General features: G+C 39.2%; 1 protein-coding gene across 2 annotated transcripts in view; it reads left to right on the top strand.

Moving 5' to 3' along the window:
- The window catches only part of DCC (DCC netrin 1 receptor), a 1,071,808-nt gene that overhangs the window by 867,142 nt on the left and 184,355 nt on the right, over positions 1–20,311 (top strand). For both annotated transcript variants that reach the window (XM_036244835.1, XM_036244836.1), the window contains one exon: positions 11,519–11,660. In XM_036244835.1, coding sequence (XP_036100728.1) covers positions 11,519–11,660 — 142 coding nt within the window. The remainder of the gene's footprint in view (positions 1–11,518; positions 11,661–20,311) is intronic.

Here is a 20,311-nt window from a genome sequence, read left to right on the forward strand (position 1 = left end):
TGCAGATGGCTCTGTGGGCCCTGAGTATCTGGCTTTGGCAAATCCGGGGCCCATTACACGGGAATGTAACAGTCATTAAACACTGAGAGTCCCCGCTTTGCCAAGAGGCTGCCGTCGGTGTCACAGTCAGCCTGCTGATCAGCCTGTACTGGAATTAATTAGTTCCCATATTTATAGCAACTTGATGGTTAGAATATCAGCCTGACAAAAAAAGATTTGACGTTTATTCCTTTTGAAAAATGATGGTTGAAATTCATAAGACAGGCTAAAGCTCAGAAAGAAATATTTTGCCTAGATCATCATAACTAAAAATTATTTTGTACTTTCTCATCATTGAATCACATTCATGGGAGGCAGCTTAGCAAGAGTAAGCAAAGGCTGGGTAATATTTCATGATTCATCAAATATTGACCATCCTTAATTGAAAGGCATAAACTCTGAATATAAAGCCAGAATGTATTCTCCCTAAAGGAGACCGTAGTATGGAGTATCTACTTAGCTTAATAGATTTAGTAAGGCCAGTCTCCCAACAGCATCACAGACGCTGTCCCTGGAAGGGACCATGCTGTATGTTAGGTGAACATGCCTGCCTCGCAGCACCATGCCAGGACCAGAGCGGCAAGCATTTAGGAAGTTTAATGAATAAATTAATAAAGCATTGCATGTAAATAACAGCAAGGTTTGCTTTGGGCATTCATCCAAAAAGAACAGATCATTAACAATCCAAAAAGTTTTTTAATTATAATTTTTAAAATTAGCAATGTAATTATGAGACCACTGAGCTGACTTGATTATTCATATGTCAGTGATGTTTCAGATGTTAAGAAGCATGAAAACCTCTTCTGTCGGCTGCCATAATTCACCTGTTAGACTAAGTAAGAATTTTCAAGTATAGAATGAGATAAGAGGAGGAAACTTGGGAAAAAGCGCACGTTGAAAATGTCATTTGAAGACTCCTCTTTTTTGGAAAATGAGGATGGGTTTAGGCTGTCTGTTCTAGAATTGGGGGTCTGAAACTGGAGCAAATACCATATTTTATACAGGAGTGAAAAACAAAAAGACTGCTATTTTATTCCGTCTAGTTACATGGGATGTTGTTTATAAAAATATTGTACAGGACATAATTTTTAATCCGGCAACTCTATTGACACCTGGACATTTATGGTTTGGGAATGAAGTATAATTAGTAAATTATATTATTGGGCTGTCTTCTAGCATTACTTGAAGATTGGAATTGAGAACAATTCCTCTCCATCCTTGAAAAATTCTTTCTCAAACCTTCATTTCTGACAAGCAAGTACCACTGTACACTTGGGAGTCGAAGAAGCCAGCTGTTAAGATGAGTTATGAGAATCTGACCTATAATCTCACCTGACATTTGGAACTCAAATATTTCCCCTTATTTCTCCAACACAATTAAAATATTTAGTCTCACTTCATTTTATGAGACATAAATAGCTATGTAAGTACTCTGTAATTACTGTACATTGTAACAAATGACCTCATAAATACATTGTAATGTCCCATGTAATTACATGGTATGTCGTGTCTTTGAGATGGCTGCTTCGAGATTGAAAGCCTGCTGGTTTCGGAGATTAATTATTTAGGGCCTAATTTGACAGTTTGCTTGAAGACAGGCATTTTAAATGGCCGCTTCTGCATTTTAAAAAATATTTCATAATAAGATTTTATTTTCTTATATAAAATATAGACTCGGTTGTAGGTGGTTTATTCCTGAATATTGGGCATTATAGATTTTAATATACATAAAAGCAACAATGGAATTGTTCTGTATAGGATGAGATGCATTTACAATCGTATTTTTTCCATCTCACATGAGATAGAGGTTGTTTTTGTGACAATAATTTAAAGGTCCTAGTTTTATTCCTCTAAAAGGATGTTTTGAGTATAAGGTGTAAAAATTAAGTTTTTTATTCTCTTATTAGCATTGTACAACCTTTAAACTAATGTTTTATTTTTTACAGACCAAGTTGGTATGTCGTGATCATTTTAGAATGAGTGAATTACTGCAGTCCCTGAGATCTTACTGGTTATTCTTGATAAATGTATTTTATCCCATATGTGAAAAAATTTTCATACAGCACAGACCAGTGAACTCTTACCTATTTGCCTTAGGATGCTTACATATCTGGTGAAATCAAGTATTCAGAAGTTTTGCCACTTACCCACTGCTCAAATAGTATACAGTTTCTGTTCCACAACAAAAAAGAAACAGGAAGTAAGTGGATACTGTATTTTCCGCCTTCAATTATGCATTGGTCTATTTTCTTATGCCTCTTAAGGGTGTAATTTTGTATGTAACTCTCCTGATGTGTTTGTGTTCTGGCTTTTATTCAACTTCTTGCACCAAGGCTATTATATTGCTTGGAGCAGTTTTATTTAGTAGACATGAATAGCCTGAGAAGGGACCTAGTGATCTGAAAGAGTTAATGATCCTCCCTAAACATCTAGCTTACTTTCAGGGAATGACTTAGGCACTGGAGAATAAAGTCTATTGATACTGACAAATTCTGAAATGTATTACTCATAAGATTGCTTTATCATGAACTCTGGGGAACAACCAAATTGCTTTATTGTAATGGAATTTTGTCAAAATGTGAATACCCTCTTGAAATTGCATTCTCAGTTTGTAGGACCTAGAAGCAAACAGCCTGACTACTAGGCTATGCATAGCAAATTATTACATGAAAAAAATGCTATTTTAAATCCAGAAGTTAACAAAAAGAAGATGCTAACTACAAACCAGTTCTACCTCTATCTTTTTTTCTTTGTTTTGCTTTAGGGTGGGCTCTACCCTGTGTTTGGGGGTGATTTTCTTGGTCAGTTTAGGAGTATTTGGTTAAATTTTTTTTTCAGTTGACCAAGAAAGCCTTGCTAGCTGGAAAGATTAACTGATTTTTCTTAAAATAATAGAGATGATACATAGTTACATGTCTGAGCATCAACTCCAACAGGATTTTGGTAACCACTGAAGAAACCAATGTGTTTCCATGGGCCACCCATCAGGATATGGGGCAGTCTGCCATACAGAACCCACCTCTGTTCGCACATTACAATGGTGATTTCTGAGTGACAGAGAAAGTTGTTTTCCAGGAATGTATAGTCTAGTTGTGATCAAATGAAGTGTTCATGAAGGTAACTCATTCTCAGTGAGAATCATTCATTCATTTATTCATTTATTTCTATGTCTTCAATATCCAATCACATAAGGCCAAAATGACCTCATGGCTCATTTTTTTTTTTTCAAAATTGCTTCAGTTTTCAGCGCCCATTAGTATACTCTAAACAGGCGTCCATGTGCTACTACTACTAATAATAACAATTGCAAAATGAAATAACAGTAAGACTTTGTCTTTTGTAGTGTTTTGAAGTTTCGAAGCTTTTTCTCATTAATCACTCCTGAAAAACTAGGTGAGAGACAGGGATGGTCATGCAAGGCACACGTGATGCCTTTAGGTAAATGGCTCCTCATGTCACTGAGCACATTAATGAAAAGCTGAAAGTAGAAGGGTATGCTTCCCAACCCCTCGTATTATACTTACGCAATATCTTTAATTTACAGAACACTATTCTCTCTCTAAACAACAATCCAAAACTGCATGCTAGACAGAAAATCAAATAAGATTTTCTAAGTACATAGCTGTAAGATTTAAGGAGACCCTAGTGTATTTCCATGCTCCTGTGCCGAGGATTTGGGCTTTATTTAACATTGGCAGTTCATTCTTAAAAGGCAGTGAGTGTGTATTGTGTAGAATGGGCATGCAAGTTGGGGCCAGAGCTGAAGTAGCCACACCACTAAAGAAGATTCTACAGGCCACACTCAACTCCTAATGGCATTCTGGGCCTCATCTTTAAATAACCCAAGAAACGTTTGTAAAATGTTACTTTGAATGTATGCAAAACACTGGCCTACCAGAGTGCCAAATGTTCAGTATACCTGTGGTGTCGTGGGTCTCCATGGACAGTGATAGGTTGGGAACCTCACTGTGAAGGTTTGGAAACTTATTTGACCTTCATTTGACAGGGTCAAGGCCCCTGTGCTGCTAAAGTGAAGTGGATTAGATTAAGTTATTAGCTTCCCTGTTTTTACTTGGAATTGTCAAGGATGAGCTCTCAGAACTTGATTAAAGGAACAGAGAAGCCCAGGCCGGTTTGGCTCAGCAGTTAGAGCGTCGGCCTGCAGTCCAGAGAGACCCGGGTTCGGTTCCTGCTAAGGGGCGCGTACTTCGGTTGCAGTTTATCCCCGGCCCTGTTTGGTCGTGCGGGTGGCAGCCACTCGATGTGTCCCTTTCACGTCGATGTTTCTCTCTCTCTCTCCCTCCCACTCTATCTGAACAAAAAATGGAAGGGTGTCCTCAGGTGAGGATAAAAAAAAAAGCAGAGAAGTTTCCCAGCATCAGTTTAAATTTAGCCCAGTTTAAGTTATCAAAGAAATATAGAAACGGAACATATAAGAAATGGAGCATATTCCAGATGACATTTGTCACTGTGTGTAAATTTTTTAAAATTTGTTGTGTGCCCACTGTATATACCTGAAGATGACAGATCTCTGGGGTGAATGAGGATAGCATTCAGAGCCAGTGTCAGGAGGGTTGTGCCCCCAAATCAAGGAGCAAGTAAGGTAGTTAGGGATGTTCCTTTAGGAAGACTGGTCCCTGTACACAGAGAAACAGAGTGGTACATCGTGGCGCCTGGTGAGAGCCGTCAAAGAGCTTCGGATGGTGATTCAGACCAGTAGGTTTCCGCAGTTCAGAGTGTGAAAGAGATGCCTAGATTCAGAGAGGCAAGTACATATTGTCAGAGAAGTCAGCGAGCCTCTGAGACTCATGAGACTCTAGCTGCTCGAGTCTTGAATGTCTGAGATTTCTTTAATGAACTAGGCAGATTAGTGCAGCAAAAGGAGATTCATAGAGAAGCACGGCTGGATCCCCACCAGAGAAACCCAGTTACTAAAGCTGGGACCCAAATCAAGGTGGATTTGCGGTATTTGATTTGAAGGGGAGCAACCAGAGAAATTGTCCCGTTGTGGCTTAGCACGTGCATGACCGGGGCAGGATTTTTCCAGAGTAGGTCGGGTCGGACTGTTTCTGGCTAGGAGTCCCACTACCACTAGCTATGAGGAGGTCACCAGGGCAGAGACAAAGGGAAGACTGTTTTTAAACTAAATGAACCTATTGATGAAGAAATGTTTGTATTATATCAAAATCATTAAATGAGATTACAACAGGTTAGGTTTATTTTATGGTTTTAATAAAACAATATTATTTCTTGTCTAAATTTAAGACAGGTTCATAAAATTTTATTTAAAATCAAATATTATTCAATTTATATTTATAACCATATTTTTATTATTGTGCAAATACTTAACTCAAAATTTATATATTACTAGCAGACTTCAGTCTGGAAATGAATCACACATAGTAATTGTTAACATGGCTTTACATCATTTTGAATAACAATTGCCTACATGAACTGAAGAATGCCAATTTTAGTATGCTACCCAAATTTCTGACTTCACTTACCCCAAGAGATTGCATGTTTACGACAGTGAAGTAAAAACATGTCATGTCTGCAAGAACAGTATATAACTGCAGGAAAAAAATATAGAGACCGTTATATCTTATTGACATTTTATCACACCTATTCCTGGTTAGTATCATACAGTATGTAGGTTTATAAAAAGACAAAACAGTTTTTGGAAATAATCCACACAGTTATAAGCATAATAGGGTTTAAAGTACTGTTTTACTAGTAAATTAATTTCTATTCCAATTAGAAATTCAATTAGATTTCAAATGATCAATAGAAATACCAAGTATTTAAATAAATGTCAAAGGTTAAATATCAAGTATTGTGGCCTAGTTGGTGTGGCTCAGTGGTTGAGCGCTGACCATGCACCAAGAGGTCGCTGGTTCAATTCCTGGTCAGGGCACATGCCCAGGTTGTGGGCCAGATCCCCAGTGGAGGGCATGCAGGAGGCAGCCAGTCAATGTTCTCTCTCATCGGTGTTTCTGTCTCTTTGTCTCTCTCTAAGATCAATAAAGGAAAAAATAATTTTAATATTAAATGTTGTGACTATAATTTTGATATTATGATACTCTTTATTCTAAATTATAAACTTAAAAATGCCCTTCCCAGCACTAACTAGAATAGTAGCAATATGGTTAGCCTTTGTTTCTACATCCTCTGTGGATTGTCATTTCCTGATGCTATTAGCAGATCCAGTGAAGTTGTTTTGAAAGTGGAATCTTTTTCAGGCAGCCTGGTCCCAGGAAATGCTTTATCATCTACTGAGTTGCTTATGCCAGAAACCTTAAGAGTCATTCTAAATGATTTTTATTCCTTTACACTTGACATTTGATAAATCACCAAGTCCTGTCCACTCTACCTCCAAACATATATATTACATCTCTCCACATTTTTGTATTTTTCTCATCTCCACCCTATTCTTAGGCTTCTTTTTTTAAATCCTCACCCAAGGATATGTTACTGATTTGAGAGACTGAGAGAGAAATAGAGAGAGAAACATCCATCAGTTGTTTCCTATACATGCCCCCACATGGGGATCGAACCCAAAACCTAGGTATGTGCCCTGACCAGAAACAAACGTGCAGTAGATTCGTGTACCAGAGGACCGATGATGCTCCAACCCACTGAGCCACACCAGCCAGGATACTAGACCTCCTTTTCACCACCCAGGCCTGACGTTTCTATTGGCTACAATAAGAAAAGTGAATAGCACCCTATAGAGTAAACTGGTCAATAAATAATTATGAAAGAAAGGGAATTTTAAATGTGTTGCTGAGTAGCCTCTCTCTCTCAATGCTCCTTTTATACACGGAAGAAAACCACAATCGATACACAAATAATTAGGTCCATATTCCGAGCACCGTTACTGTAAATGGCTTTGCCTGCTTCTTCCCTGCCCTTGCTCACTTCGCCTTTCTTTCCTCCCCCCTCTCCATCTCTTTATCTCTTGATTTTCTTTCCTCCTTTCTTCCTTGAAGGATGTCCAATGTATTGCGTGTCATGTACCAGCACTCGGACGGACCTCCAAGCACGTTCCTGTGTCCTTTACTGCACCCCACAATCCTTCCAGGGAGGTCTGCCCGTAGCTCATGTTGCAGGCGAGGAAACTGGAGCCCAGAGAGCTTAGGTAGCCCCGCTGATGAGGGTGGCTGGGGGGTGAGTGTGGACTGGACACGGGCGCCTCCTCACTAGCTGTGGCAGTGTGCGGAGCAGCGATGACTAAGGTCTGGACTAGGGCACTAGCAGAGGGAAGGAAAGTAAGCGAACAGGTGGGGGACACATTTTTTAAAAAGACTCTTGGAAGGGCTCAGAGGGCACCCTTGAGTGGAAATAGGGCCTCCCTGGAAGTATGTTTCATTCTTCAAGCAACTTTACATGCGATTCAACAAGTCCCTGGACGCGCAGAACAGAAAGGAGGGCAGAGCGGAACCCCGACTTTCAAGCCCGTCTCAAGCTCCGATTCCCGCTGCGTGTCCGCTGCGGCCTGCTCCTTCCCTCCAGGACCTTCTTCCACACGACCCTCCACGTCCCTCCGGGGGATGCCGTCGGGATGAAACCACGGCGCATTTTTAGGAGGCTCTTACAGAGCAAACCGACCCGCTTCCAGAGGAGTGTGTCTTCCCCTGCGTCCACCCGAGAGAGTGGACGGCAGTGTCAGTGAGCAGTGGGCATGTGGGATTCAAAGGAGACGGCTGTGAAATGTGCTTCTGAACAAAACGGGAGGGTTGGGTTTACCAGTTGGTATGTTCTTCTGTTTTCATGCTACACATAGGCCCGAGAGTGAAGGAACACATTGATGGGGGTCGTGAAAAGGATAAGAGCCAGTCACCAAATTGGTGGAGCCATCTCAGACCCTTAAGCCACTGAGACCCTTTCTTTTATTTTTATTTATTTATTTAAATTTATTTATTTTTTTTTTTGTTACAGATATTTCACCTTTTTTACCCCATTGGCACCCCCCTCCCCACCCCACCCCCGCCCGGTCCCCAGCTTAGTTGTCCATGTCCATTGGTTATGCATACATGCATATAAGTTCTGTGGTTTATCTCTTCCCACCCCTCCACCCCCCATCCCCTCTTCTGAGGGATGTCAGTCTGTGCCCTACTTCCATGTTTCTGGGTCTACTGTATTTCTCAGACTGTTATGTTCATTATATTCCATATATAAGTGAGATAATGTGGTATTTGTCTTTTTCTGCTTGACTTATTTCACTTAGGATAATACTTTCCAGGTCCCTCCATGTCGTCTCAAAGGATAAGAGATCTTTATTTCTTACCGCTGCATAATACTCCATTGTGTACATGTACCACAGCTTTTTTATCCATTCGTCTACTGATGGACACTTGGGCTGTTTCCAGATCTTAGCTATTGTAAATAGTGCTGCTATGAACATGGGGATACATATGTTCTTCCTTATTGGAGTTTCAGGCTTCTTAGGGTATATTCCTAGAAGTGGGATCACTGGGTCAAATGGAAGTTCAATTTTTAATTTTTTGAGGTAGCACCATATTGTTTTCCATAGTGGCTGCACCAGTCTGCATTCCCACCAGCAGTGTATTAGAGTCCCCTTTTCTCCACACCCTCGCCAACACTTGTTGTTTGATGATTGGTTGATGGTGGCCATTCTGACAGGTGTGAGGTGATACCTCATTGTTGTTTTAATTTGCATCTCTCTGATGATTAGTGATGTTGAGCATTTCTTCATATGTCTCTTGGCCATTTGTATGTCCTGTTTGGAGAGGTGTCTATTCAGCTCCTCTGCCCATTTTTTAATTGGGTTCTTTGTCTTCCTTTTGTTGAGTTGTACGAGCACTCTATATATATTGGAAATTAACCCCTTATCTGATACATCATTGGCAATGATGTTCTCCCATACAGTGGGTTGCCTTTCCATTTTGATGATTGTTTCTTTTGCTGTGCAGAAGCTTTTGAGTTTGATGTAGTCCCATTTGTTCATTTTTTCCTTTGTTTCTGTTGCCTTAGGTGATGTATCAGTGAAAATTCTGCTCCGTATGATGTCCGAAATTTTGTTGCCTACATTTTCTTCTAGAATTTTTATGGATTCATGGGTCACATTTAAGTCTTTTGTCCATTTTGAGTTTATTCTTGTGTATGGTGTAAGTTGATGGTCTAGTTTCATTTTTTTGCATGTAGCTGTCCAGTTTTCCCAACACCATTTATTAAAGAGGCTGTCTTTACTCCACTGTATGCTCTTGCCACCTTTGTCAAATATTAGTTGAGCGTATTGCCTTGGGTCCATTTCTGGGTTTTCAGTTCTGTTCCACTGAGACCCTTTCTTTTAAATCAACAAATCTGACTGCTTTCCATAATGCTATTTGTACGCTAATTCACATTTTTATGGTAACCTAAGGGAGATAGAGGGACTTGGAGAAGCTCGGTTTTGCAGTTTTTCTCTTTTTTCAAATCTGAAGAAAACAAGAAAAAAAGTGAATTTAATCCTTGGTTCACTGCAACAGAGAGGAGGATTAATTTCTCCCTCTCAAGTAATGAAAGGACCAAAAGTCAAGTCACAGCTACTAGAATTGATTTTACAAAAGTCAAAGGTCACGTGTTAAGTACTTTTAATAAAAATCATTACATGGCTTGCCCATGAAGACTAGGTCACGTTACAAGAATGTTCCCATAACAGTGCAGCTGTAGGTGGCTGGGTGTGGGAAGGGGCGATGAGCCTGTGCGACTGGGCCCAGGATGAACAGCCTCGTATAGTAAAGAAATACATTAGACCATTAAATAAGACAAATACCTGAGCACTCTCATTGAACTTCCCAAAACAGTGTGCTGGGGACATCCAGCCACATCATCTGCAGAAGAATTTGCACAGAAAGAATCTGAGCACCGGGTGTTTGCACTCTGCTGGTGTTTGTTCGAAATCTATGAGAAGGCGGAAAAGGTGCTAATAAATGTCTCTGCTGCCCTCATACGAGGCTGAATAAAAGGACAGAATTTCTTCCAAAGAAGAATAATAACCATTGCGAGGGTTTACCTACCGGCGCGCAGAGTGCATAACTCGTCTATTAATTAATTGCTATGGGCATTGACATTAAAGTATCAGCTATGTGGGTGTAATTTATGTCGGCACTGGAAATCCCCAAATAGGATAAAGAAAAATTATTTATGTCAAAACCAAGTATTTCTCATGTAATCATTAGTATAATAAAGTTCTTCAGGCTTATCAAGTGATTTGCAGTCATTAGGTAGATATACTAAACACAGTTATTCTCCCTTTTTCGATGTGTGCACCGAAACTCAGGTCATTTATAAAATGGAAGAGAAGTTGCTCAGTAAAGCCATAGCAGAGCATTAACTGGACATCACAAGGTTTTACCTTGTGGTCTGAGGTTTAATATCTTCATATGTATTTTCATTTTCTATTTGAAATTAATTTGACTTTTTAAAAAAACGAAGTGAAAAAATCAAGCTTGTAGTCCTTAGAAAATGATGCCTTTTGATTTGCAAAGGGCTACTTACTGAGAGGTCTACTGGATATATTAAAATCTATTTAAATTCAGTTTTATTTCCTTCAAGAGTAGTTTGTAGGGGAATTTTGGTCAGTAGAATTGCCAAGTAGACACTCTATGATTATTTATTTTAGTATGAAATGATTAAAAAAATGTTAGACTCAACAATTGGGTAATCTTCTAGTGATAGTACCAGGTGACTTCTGGACATTCATTTAACTCTGTGCCTCAATTTTCTCTTTTGTAAAATTGTTAAATGGTGATACTATTTGCTACGACTACCTGGAAGCACTGAAAAATAGACATGAAGAGTGGAATATAACTAGAAAGTTTAACTCTTCATCAGATCTGGTTTTCTTTTATAAAACACTTGAGAGCAAAGAACATGTCCCATGTATGTGGAGGGGGGAGGCGGAGACAAGCGTGTGTGTAGTTAAGACTATGAGTTCTTTGGGAGCTACAGTCAATATATTATTATTTTTTTTAATTTTATATATTTTTATCCTCACTCAAGGACATTTTTTTTGCATTTATCTTCCGATAGAGTGGGAGGATGAGAGGGAGGGAGAGAGGGAGAGAAACATCGACATGAGAGAGACACATGGTTGCCACCCACACGATCCCAACTGGGGCCGGGGACAAACTGCAACCGAGGCCAGTGCCCTTAGCGGGAACTGAACCCAGGACTCTCTGGTCTGCGGGTGACGCTCTAACTGCTGAGCCAAACAGGCCAGGGCTATTATTTTTTTTATTCATTAGTTTATCTCCCAAAGAACTTAGTATTCAATCAAATGAATTGTGTATTTTTGTCAAAATTAGACAAGTAAGAATACTGCCAAATTGTAAGAATGGATTTATTTTGGTTCTAAGGGCCAAACCCTAACACTTCTTGCCTCTCTGCTTTATCCTTAGGTTTGGATCATTTCTTTGACCCTGTCCTCTTGTCCATCTTTTGTCCGATGTTTTAATTTACATCTGTTATTTCGCAGAGTATCAAAGTAAGCTGGCTGCCTCCTCCATCAGGAACACAGAATGGATTTATTACCGGCTATAAAATTCGACACAGAAAGACGACCCGCAGGGGTGAGATGGAAACATTGGAGCCAAACAATCTCTGGTACCTGTTCACAGGTCAGTGTTCACACGGGGTAGTCTTGCAAGTTTTTGATGAATTAAATGCTTTGGAATAAAATAGATTCTTACTTCAAGAGAACGTTTTTTTTTTTTTTTGTTCTGGCAGGTGACATTTGTTGGTCTGAACAAGAATAACCTTTATATTTTGAACGTAGTATTTTCTATAATGCTTTCATTTTGTTTCTGGATCATCCTCTTACTAAATGCATCATAGATTTTTAAAAATCTGCATTAGTTTCTTAGTATTGCTGATGCACCATAGCTCCTGTTGTCACACAGCTTTACAAATGTTAACGAATAACTCTGAAAAGTCATCGAATCAGATGGTTCCCAGTTTAGGCCACTTTTGATCTTGCCTCCCCCAGTCCCCAGGGGTGATGATGGTGTTGGAAGTGGAAAGAAGGGGAATAAACAGATTGTTCTACATTTCATAATAGAAAAGTAAACTCACTTTTATAGCAATATTGGAGGAACTCATTGTGGGTCAAACTGTGGAAACTGAACCCAGTTTTCATGCAGCAGCTAGAGGGTTGTGTATTCTTATCAAATTAATTATTACACGTTTCCTTTAACTGCTGGAGTACAGTACATGCCAGGCCAGTTTCCCTCCTGCAGCAGAGATGGAGGCAGGCTTTCTGGAATGACGCCTCTGAGGGTGCAGGCCCAGGAAGAGTGCGGAACAGGGGAAGCAAGCCAGGGAAGAAGAGAAATCAGACCATGGCAGCGTGTTATTGAGCTGGCCACAAGTTTACAACAAATACAGAGCTTGTTTACCCTCATGCGGTATCTCTTGAGAAGCTGATGCCTCAAAGTCAGTGGTTGGATAAGAGGTGTGAGCAGTTTCTTTTCTATCAGTTGCAATCCACTGACAGATTGGGTTTTGTACCTACAGACAGCTGCCTGGGATGCCAGAGCTTCCGGTGAGTGTGCAGACATGGGGTTCTCTCCCTGTCAATGAGCACATCTGTGATGGTGGCTTGGTCTAGGGTAGCAGCAATACCCAGGGCTTGATAGTGTATCAACGTGTGCCAGTGGCTTGAGAAGCAAAGCCAATAGCAGTGGCTCATGACCAGGATTGGTGGGTGAAGTTGAGCAAATCTGGGATGGCACAGAAACGGTCTAGGTCAATATACACACTCCAACCCATAACTTACAGCTAAGAGATAAGTAAACTATTATTGCAGATGAGAAGAAAAGAAAGTATCCCGTTTATTTCATTGTCTTTACGAGATTGTTACCGGAGAATTTCATGGATTGCCTTTCTCCATCACTAGTGAGAGTGGGGTTCTTGGGATGCTGCTGGAATAAGCATTTCTGGAGGCCCTCAAGGGGGAAAGAGATGTGCTGAAAAGCTTCATTTGCCTGCAGTTACATCCCTTGGTTCACAAAGTCCCATTTGTCTTCGTCCAAAGTAGAGCCAGAAGCAAAGCCAGTGTCCAGAGTTTCCATTCCAGGGTGGAGCTGGGTCCCATGTAGCATCAGGCTAATCGCAGTCCAGTAGTCCATTGGGTGTGGGTCCCCTGGCGACTGCAGCGTCATGAGAGCCCTACAAGCCGAGTCAGAGGCAGAACGCAAACCCCCCCATGTTTAAGAGTTAAATATCTCAAACTTTGTGCCCTTGTGTGGCCACACCTATTCTGCCAATTACCTGTTTCTAGGTGTGACTAACTTTTAAGCATGTTCCCACGTCACCTGGACCTGACTGGGCGTGCGTTTGTTGTCCAGTCCCTGCCCGCATCGGCCTGCTGGGAGCATAGTTGGAGAGGGTTAAACTGCAGCTTTCGGGCAAAGCTGTAAGCATGGCACGTCTGTGCTGTCTAGTCCCTGCCCGCATCGGCCTGCTGGGAGCATAGTTGGAGAGGGTTAAACTGCAGCTTTCGGGCAAAGCTGTAAGCATGGCACGTCTGTGCTGTCTAGTCCCTGCCCGCATCGGCCTGCTGGGAGCATAGTTGGAGAGGGTTAAACTGCAGCTTTCGGGCAAAGCTGTAAACATGGCACGTCTGTTCTGTCTCGTCTCCCCTTTGCTCCTTTCTCAGCCTGCAGCCTGAGACTTGATGGAAATCTGCTCCCCCCCTCAGGTTGTTTGCCTTTTATGCCTATAACATGTTAGCACAACGATGAAAGTGCTTCCGAGGTAGATTGCCAAGAAGCACAGTATTTGTTTCACATCTGGACAAAATCTCCCAGGCCGGAGTTGAATGTAAGCAGAAGTCATGACACTACCATACCTCTCAAAAAGCTTAAGAAAAGCCAAGATCCTGTGCCTCTTTCCCTGGTGAAATAGTGGGAAGAAGGTAAAAGAAATGGAACTTGAAGTGAGGTATATGTGTTCTTTGTGATGTTTACTGCAACATGCAGTACACTTTGGAAGAAATCACAAAAATTTTAAAATCTTGCTGAAAAATTTTAGTATAATTTCTTAGATTGCTGTTAGGCTAGAAAAAAAGACTCTAGGGATAATTCAATCAAAGCCATATATTTTAATATACATGGTCCCTTGAAACCCTAAAACATTGTTTAATCATTTATTTTCTTTTTCAAATAAAAAGGATTAAAAATATAAAATAAACTCTTTATAAAGTGATTAATTAAAGTATAAGCATTCAGTAGTAAAACTAAGTATTGGCTATTCAGTTTACAGAACTATAAATGATGAATAAGTATGATTAAATGTTCAATCTCATTAGTAGAGAAATGTAAATTAAAACAAAAATGAGTTAGCATTTTCCTTTGATTAAAGTTATAGAGATAAAATGAATACTGATACCCTGTTCTGGAAAGCACATGAGAGAAATACAAACATTCATTCGCTGCCTGTGGGACAGAAAATTTCTAGAATCTTTCTGGAAGCAATGTGTACATGTGATATACAGATGTATATACATACGTGTGTGCATGTGTGTGTGTGTGTGTGTGTGTGTGTGCGTGTTTCTGAAGAATACATGTATGATCCTGGTTTTCAACTTCTAGAAGTTTATTCCAATTTGACAGCTGAATTTTTTGCAATGTTTTTAATGGTAAACATGTTTAACTCTTTGTACTGCTACATTAATAACAAATAATAAAAAAGACTCTACATATCCAATTATAGGCATTTAACTAGAAATTTCAGGCATAATCACATCATGGAGTAGTGTACATCTATTGAAAATGAAGTAATGTAAAAATACTAAATTATATGTGAATGTTTAAAACATATTTGGTGAATAACTCAGTTTTAAATCAGTATTAATATACAGGTCCCCATTTATAAACCAAGGAAAAAAGTGAAATCATTGGAAAATATTTAGAATAATATATGCCAAAATATTAATAGTGATTGTTGACAACTTTTGTAACAATAAAATATGTATTTTTAATTACATATGTAAAGTGAAAAACAGGAAGTCAAGACTTTAGTGTCATATTACAACTGGTAACACAACTGGAAGAGTTTCTCCCCCTAAAGCTGACTATAAGCCCCCGAAAAGCTAAGACATGAATGGGTCCAGGAAATAAATTCAGAACAGGAGCCACGTGGCCAAAAGAACTTGCTGGTGTGAATTGTTTATTTTTGCTTTTTTTTTTGGCAAATGGAATTTGTCACATTCAGCTCAGCATTATCAAATCAAGATTCTGAGTCCCTAAAATAGACAGACTTATAGAATTTTCTCTCTACAGAAGGTATAATCATTTTAAAAATATTTATATAGAGAGCAGCAAGTAGAAGCCTTTTCACTATCAAAGGCCCCATATTAGTCCTAGGGCTGCCATAACAAATTACCACAAACAGGTGGCTTAAAACAACAGACGTATTTTCTTTCAGTTCAGGAAGTCAGAAGTACAAAATCAATGTGTCAGCAAGGTTGGTTCTTTTTTTTTTTTTTTTTCCATATGTTTTTATTGACTGTTTAGAGAGGGAGGGAGAAAGAAACATCAATGTGTGAGAGAAACATCAATAGTCCGCCTCCTACACGCCCCCTACTGGGGATCAAGCCCACAACTCCAGCATATGCCCTGACCAGGAATTGAACCAGGACCTCTCATTCATGGGACAGCACTAAATCCACTGAGCCACACCAGCCAGGCAAGGGTTGGTGCTTTTTGGAGGCTGTGAGAGAGAATCCATCCCACGTCTCTCTCCTAACCTCCAGTGTTGCTGGCAGTCCTTGACATTCTTTGGCTGCGTTGCTCAGATCTTTGCCTCTGTCTTTGCATCCCTTTCTTTGTGTATCTCTGTGTCCTCTCCTCTTATAAAGACACCAGTCATTGCATATACCCTACCATAAATCCAGGATGATTTCATCTTGAAATCTTTTTAAAAAATATTTTTATATTAAGTTTTCAAGGTAGAGGACGGGAGAGGAAAAGAGAGAGAGAAACATCTGTGGATTGCCTCCTGGACACCTCAATTGAGGATTGAACCTGCAACCCAGGCATGTGCCCTGACCAGGAATCGAACCGGTAACCTTTCAGGGCATGGGATGATGCTCAACCAACTGAGCTACACTGGCGAGGGATTATTTTTTTAATGTTTTTATTGATTTTTTTTAGAGAGAGAAAGAAGGGAAAAGGAGAGAAAGAGTCATCTTGAAATCCTGAACTTATTATCTCTGCAAGGACCCTATTTTCAAGAAAGGTCACATTCTGATGTTCCAAGTATACATGAGTTTTAGAGAGACACTATTCAACTCACCCCAGATACCTTTTATTATTTTTCCTCTCAAGGACAATTATTAGAATTGCATCCTCTCATAAACTTTATTTATTCAAAAATAAATAATTTAGTTCTACGCTTTTATGACAATCAGAGCTTTAAGTCAACATAAGATAACCCATCACCACTCTGGTTTAGTATCGTTCCAGCTTATAGCAAGATACAGCTCAGCCTGTTGTTGGAATAGCTCACAAATGTCTGTTCCCATCTTCTAGCTTTGTAGGAATCTCGACTCCGAATTTGAAGCCTTCGTTTGTACTGTTCTTTCTTCATTTCGCTATTTATACCGTGCATTTGGGAATGCAAACATAACCTGAGAAGTTATATATACAACTCTAACTGATGTTTATTGCAAGAAAGTCACACAGACTCTGTTTTTAATTTGAACCGAAGAAATAAAAAGAGCCAGAGAATAGCCTTATGCCTTAAAAACATTAAACACAAGTTTTGCAAAACTTTTAACTTCCTTTCCTCTGCTCTGTGACCTGGGTTCCATGATGCTTGTTGCATTTCTAGATGTTGTGGAAATGTCTTCGATGCTACAAAGCATGGAGAAACAGCACATACCTCGTGCTGGTGGATTGGCTGTGGTTTCGATTTGTCTCCAGGACATGTTTAGTAACTTCCGCACTTTCTTGTAAGCAGAAGTGATTGATTTTCTGTAGTAATCTACACTTTAAAATATACCGGGTGTGACCCCATGTTGTCACTACCTGTAAGACATACAGATATATTGACTTGGCTGTTAGAAAATTGAAAATACCAGAATGCTTATTTGATGATATAAATAAATATTCAGTTGTGGAGACTCAAACATTGTTTTTTACAATCCTCTATCTGTTAAACAGGTGCTTGTTGTTGTTGCTGTGTGTGTGTGTGTGTGTGTGTGTGTGTGTGTTGCTAGGATAATGAGACACCTGCAAAAACAAAGTGATTCAGAGTTTTAACAAGCATTTTAAATCACAATGATCAGTTTATTGTGGAAAGCCATCTGAACTAAACTTTAAAGTACTGTTTTTAATTTTTGAGTGCTCTTCAGTAAATGTTGTTTGTGAATTTAAGAGTTTTCTTGTGTTTTATGGCCAGTATAGAATAACCATAATGATAAACACGCATTGGTGTTTTATGGGCTAAAAAATTGAAACAATAGCATAGACATTTTATAACAAGGTTAACATTAGGGGAATAATGAAAAATTATATTTTTTTGAGTAATATCCTGTCTCTTTCCGTAAGTTCTAAGAAATTAGAAATGGAACAGAAGAATGACAGAACTCGAAAGCACTTAGTATCGTTGGGGAGAGACATAGGCAGAAAGCAATCTGCTTTCAACAGTGACACTTTTTTTACAGCTAAGAAAATAATTGCTACCTACTCTATACTTATTTTAGAATAAAATTAGAGTTAGAAGCAGCTGAGAAACACACACACACACGCATGCATACACATGCATACACACACACACGCATGCATACACATGCACACACACACCTTGAGGCTGAGACTTAAACAAAACAGAGTCGTAACTAGACCGTCCATCTCCCCCGAAGCCCTTGTTTTACAGAAGAGGTAGCTGAGGTCTGAAGCCTGACATTGCTAAGATCTGTCACTAGTTAAAGGGATGATCCCAATTACATCACATGTGTTCTGACTCCTCGTTATGTGCTGTTTATACGACGTAATGTTGCTGTCTTTAGCTCATTGTATTGTGAGTGGCTGGCAGTTGTATGAATCTGTAAACAATCATTAATATCAAATATATTTTAAAACATTTATAACATTAATCATACCAACATTAACTTTGACAACAAACACTATGCTGAAAACAGTGTAGAGGTTCCTCAAATTTTAAAAATAGAACTACCAAGGATCCAGCAATCCCCCTTCCTGGTGTATGTCCAAAGCAATCGAAATCAGTGTCTCGAAAGGATGTCTGCACTTCAGGCTCATTGCAGCACTATTCACAAGAGCCAAGATAAAGAAATAACCCAGATGCCTACTGACACACAAAAGGCTTTTTGAAGGTGGTATTTACATACAATGGAATAGTATTCAGCCTTTAAAAAGAAGGAAAACCTGCCATTTGCGACCACATGGGAGATAGGCTGAAAGTTAGTTACAGAAGGACAAATACTGCATGATTCCACTTGATGAGGTATCTAAATGTCAGACTCACAGAGACAGTATAGAATGACGGGGGAGAGGGAGGGAGTCCATGAGGAGCTTTTTAATGGGAATAAAGCAGTGGTTTTCAACCTTCCTAATGCTGCGACACTTTAATACAGTTCCTCATGTTGTGGTGACCCCCAACCATAAAATCATTTTTGTTGCTACTTCATAACTGTAATTTTGCTACTGTTATGAATCGCCATCGGAAATATGTGTTTTCCGATGGTCTTAGGCAACCCCTGTGAAAGGGTCATTCAATTCCCAAAGGGGTCGTGACCCACAGGTGGAGAACTGCTGGTATAAAGTGACAAGTATGCGAGATGTATAAGTTGTAGAGACCTGTGTTACACTAGGGTGCCTGTAGTTAACAATACTGTGTTGTGCACTTCAAACTTCTTAAGAAGGTATCTCATGCTAAGTGTTCTTACCATTTTAAAAAAAAGCAACAAGACACAAGAGTTTTGAGGAAGTAATAGATATGTTGATTACTTCATTTTTGGTGATATCACAATGTTTGCACAAATCTAAAGCCATCCAAGTGTATACATTAGATATGTGCAAATTTTGACATATGAAATATAACTCAATAAACCTGAAAAATCTCCTTGATAAGAAAGTTTTATATATATATTTTTTTTATTGAAATCTTTATAGCAATTTTTTATTTGTATATTCCCATTTTATTGATGAGAAAACAGGCAAAGATAGACAGTTCGGCAAGTTTTTCAAGGTCACACAGCTAATACGTTGGAGAACAAAACTTCAAATCTAATTCTACCTGAATTGAAAACTTGTACACTTAACTCTTAAACTATAGTTAATGTGTTGCTGACCATAGGCAAAAAATGTGTGGTTGTGTGATTGTATAAAGAGTGGAATACAGCAGGGATGGCAAGAAATATCTATTGAATAGCAATTGAAAATTATCTTTGCCTATAGAAGGTGAATAACTCTAGAAAGGGTTAAATCAGTGCTTTTCTACCAACTCATTTAAAAAATACTGTTTATTATTTCCACTCATCCTACTCAGGAAACGCTTCCCAGATAACACCTCTTGAAAATACATAAAACAGCTTTTAATTGCTGACGGCTTCCCTCTCTGTACCCCACCTCCAATGAATGAATGAACAAATCAATCAGTGCAGTGTTGAGAGATCTTTTGATATCAGCTATCAGGGTTGAAGCCCAAAATATTGCTGGTTCATTGTAATTTTTGGTATAACTCTTGAAGATACCTCCTTTTTCTAAAAGGGTAACATGTTTTTCTAAGTAAGAGCATGACTTTATTCTACTTTATACTGAATTTTGGGTTTTACTGATCTCTTAAGTTGATCCACTGTTAAATTAATAGAATCAGCAATTTTATTCGGTCTACCTGTTCATTTCTGGATATAGTCCTAATAGACAAAAATTCCTTACATATTTTCCCTCATCGAAGCGCTTCTGTTTGCTGCTCATGTTCATCACATATCCCCAGCCTGGGCCAGGTGGACCGTGACTGAATCAACATGCTCCGTGGGGCCCAGCAGGAGACAGGACAGAGCCCAGAGTCGTCATCCAAGAGCAGTCCATGTTGTGATTTAAACATCACACAGTACCCTTGCTCAGTTTCTCTGAGCCTTATTATCTTTATCTCTAAAATGAAGTAATAATGTATTCTGTGCCAACATCGTAGGCTCTTGGAAAATCAAGAGAGAAAATAATCTGCGAATGTTATTTATCTTTACGTACATTCCATGCTCAATGTTATGAACAATTTTTTCAAGAAGTTTGTCATTTGATTC

Source organism: Molossus molossus, unplaced genomic scaffold, assembly GCF_014108415.1.
Source record: "Molossus molossus isolate mMolMol1 unplaced genomic scaffold, mMolMol1.p scaffold_m16_p_6, whole genome shotgun sequence".
In the NCBI taxonomy this organism is placed as follows: domain Eukaryota; kingdom Metazoa; phylum Chordata; class Mammalia; order Chiroptera; family Molossidae; genus Molossus; species Molossus molossus.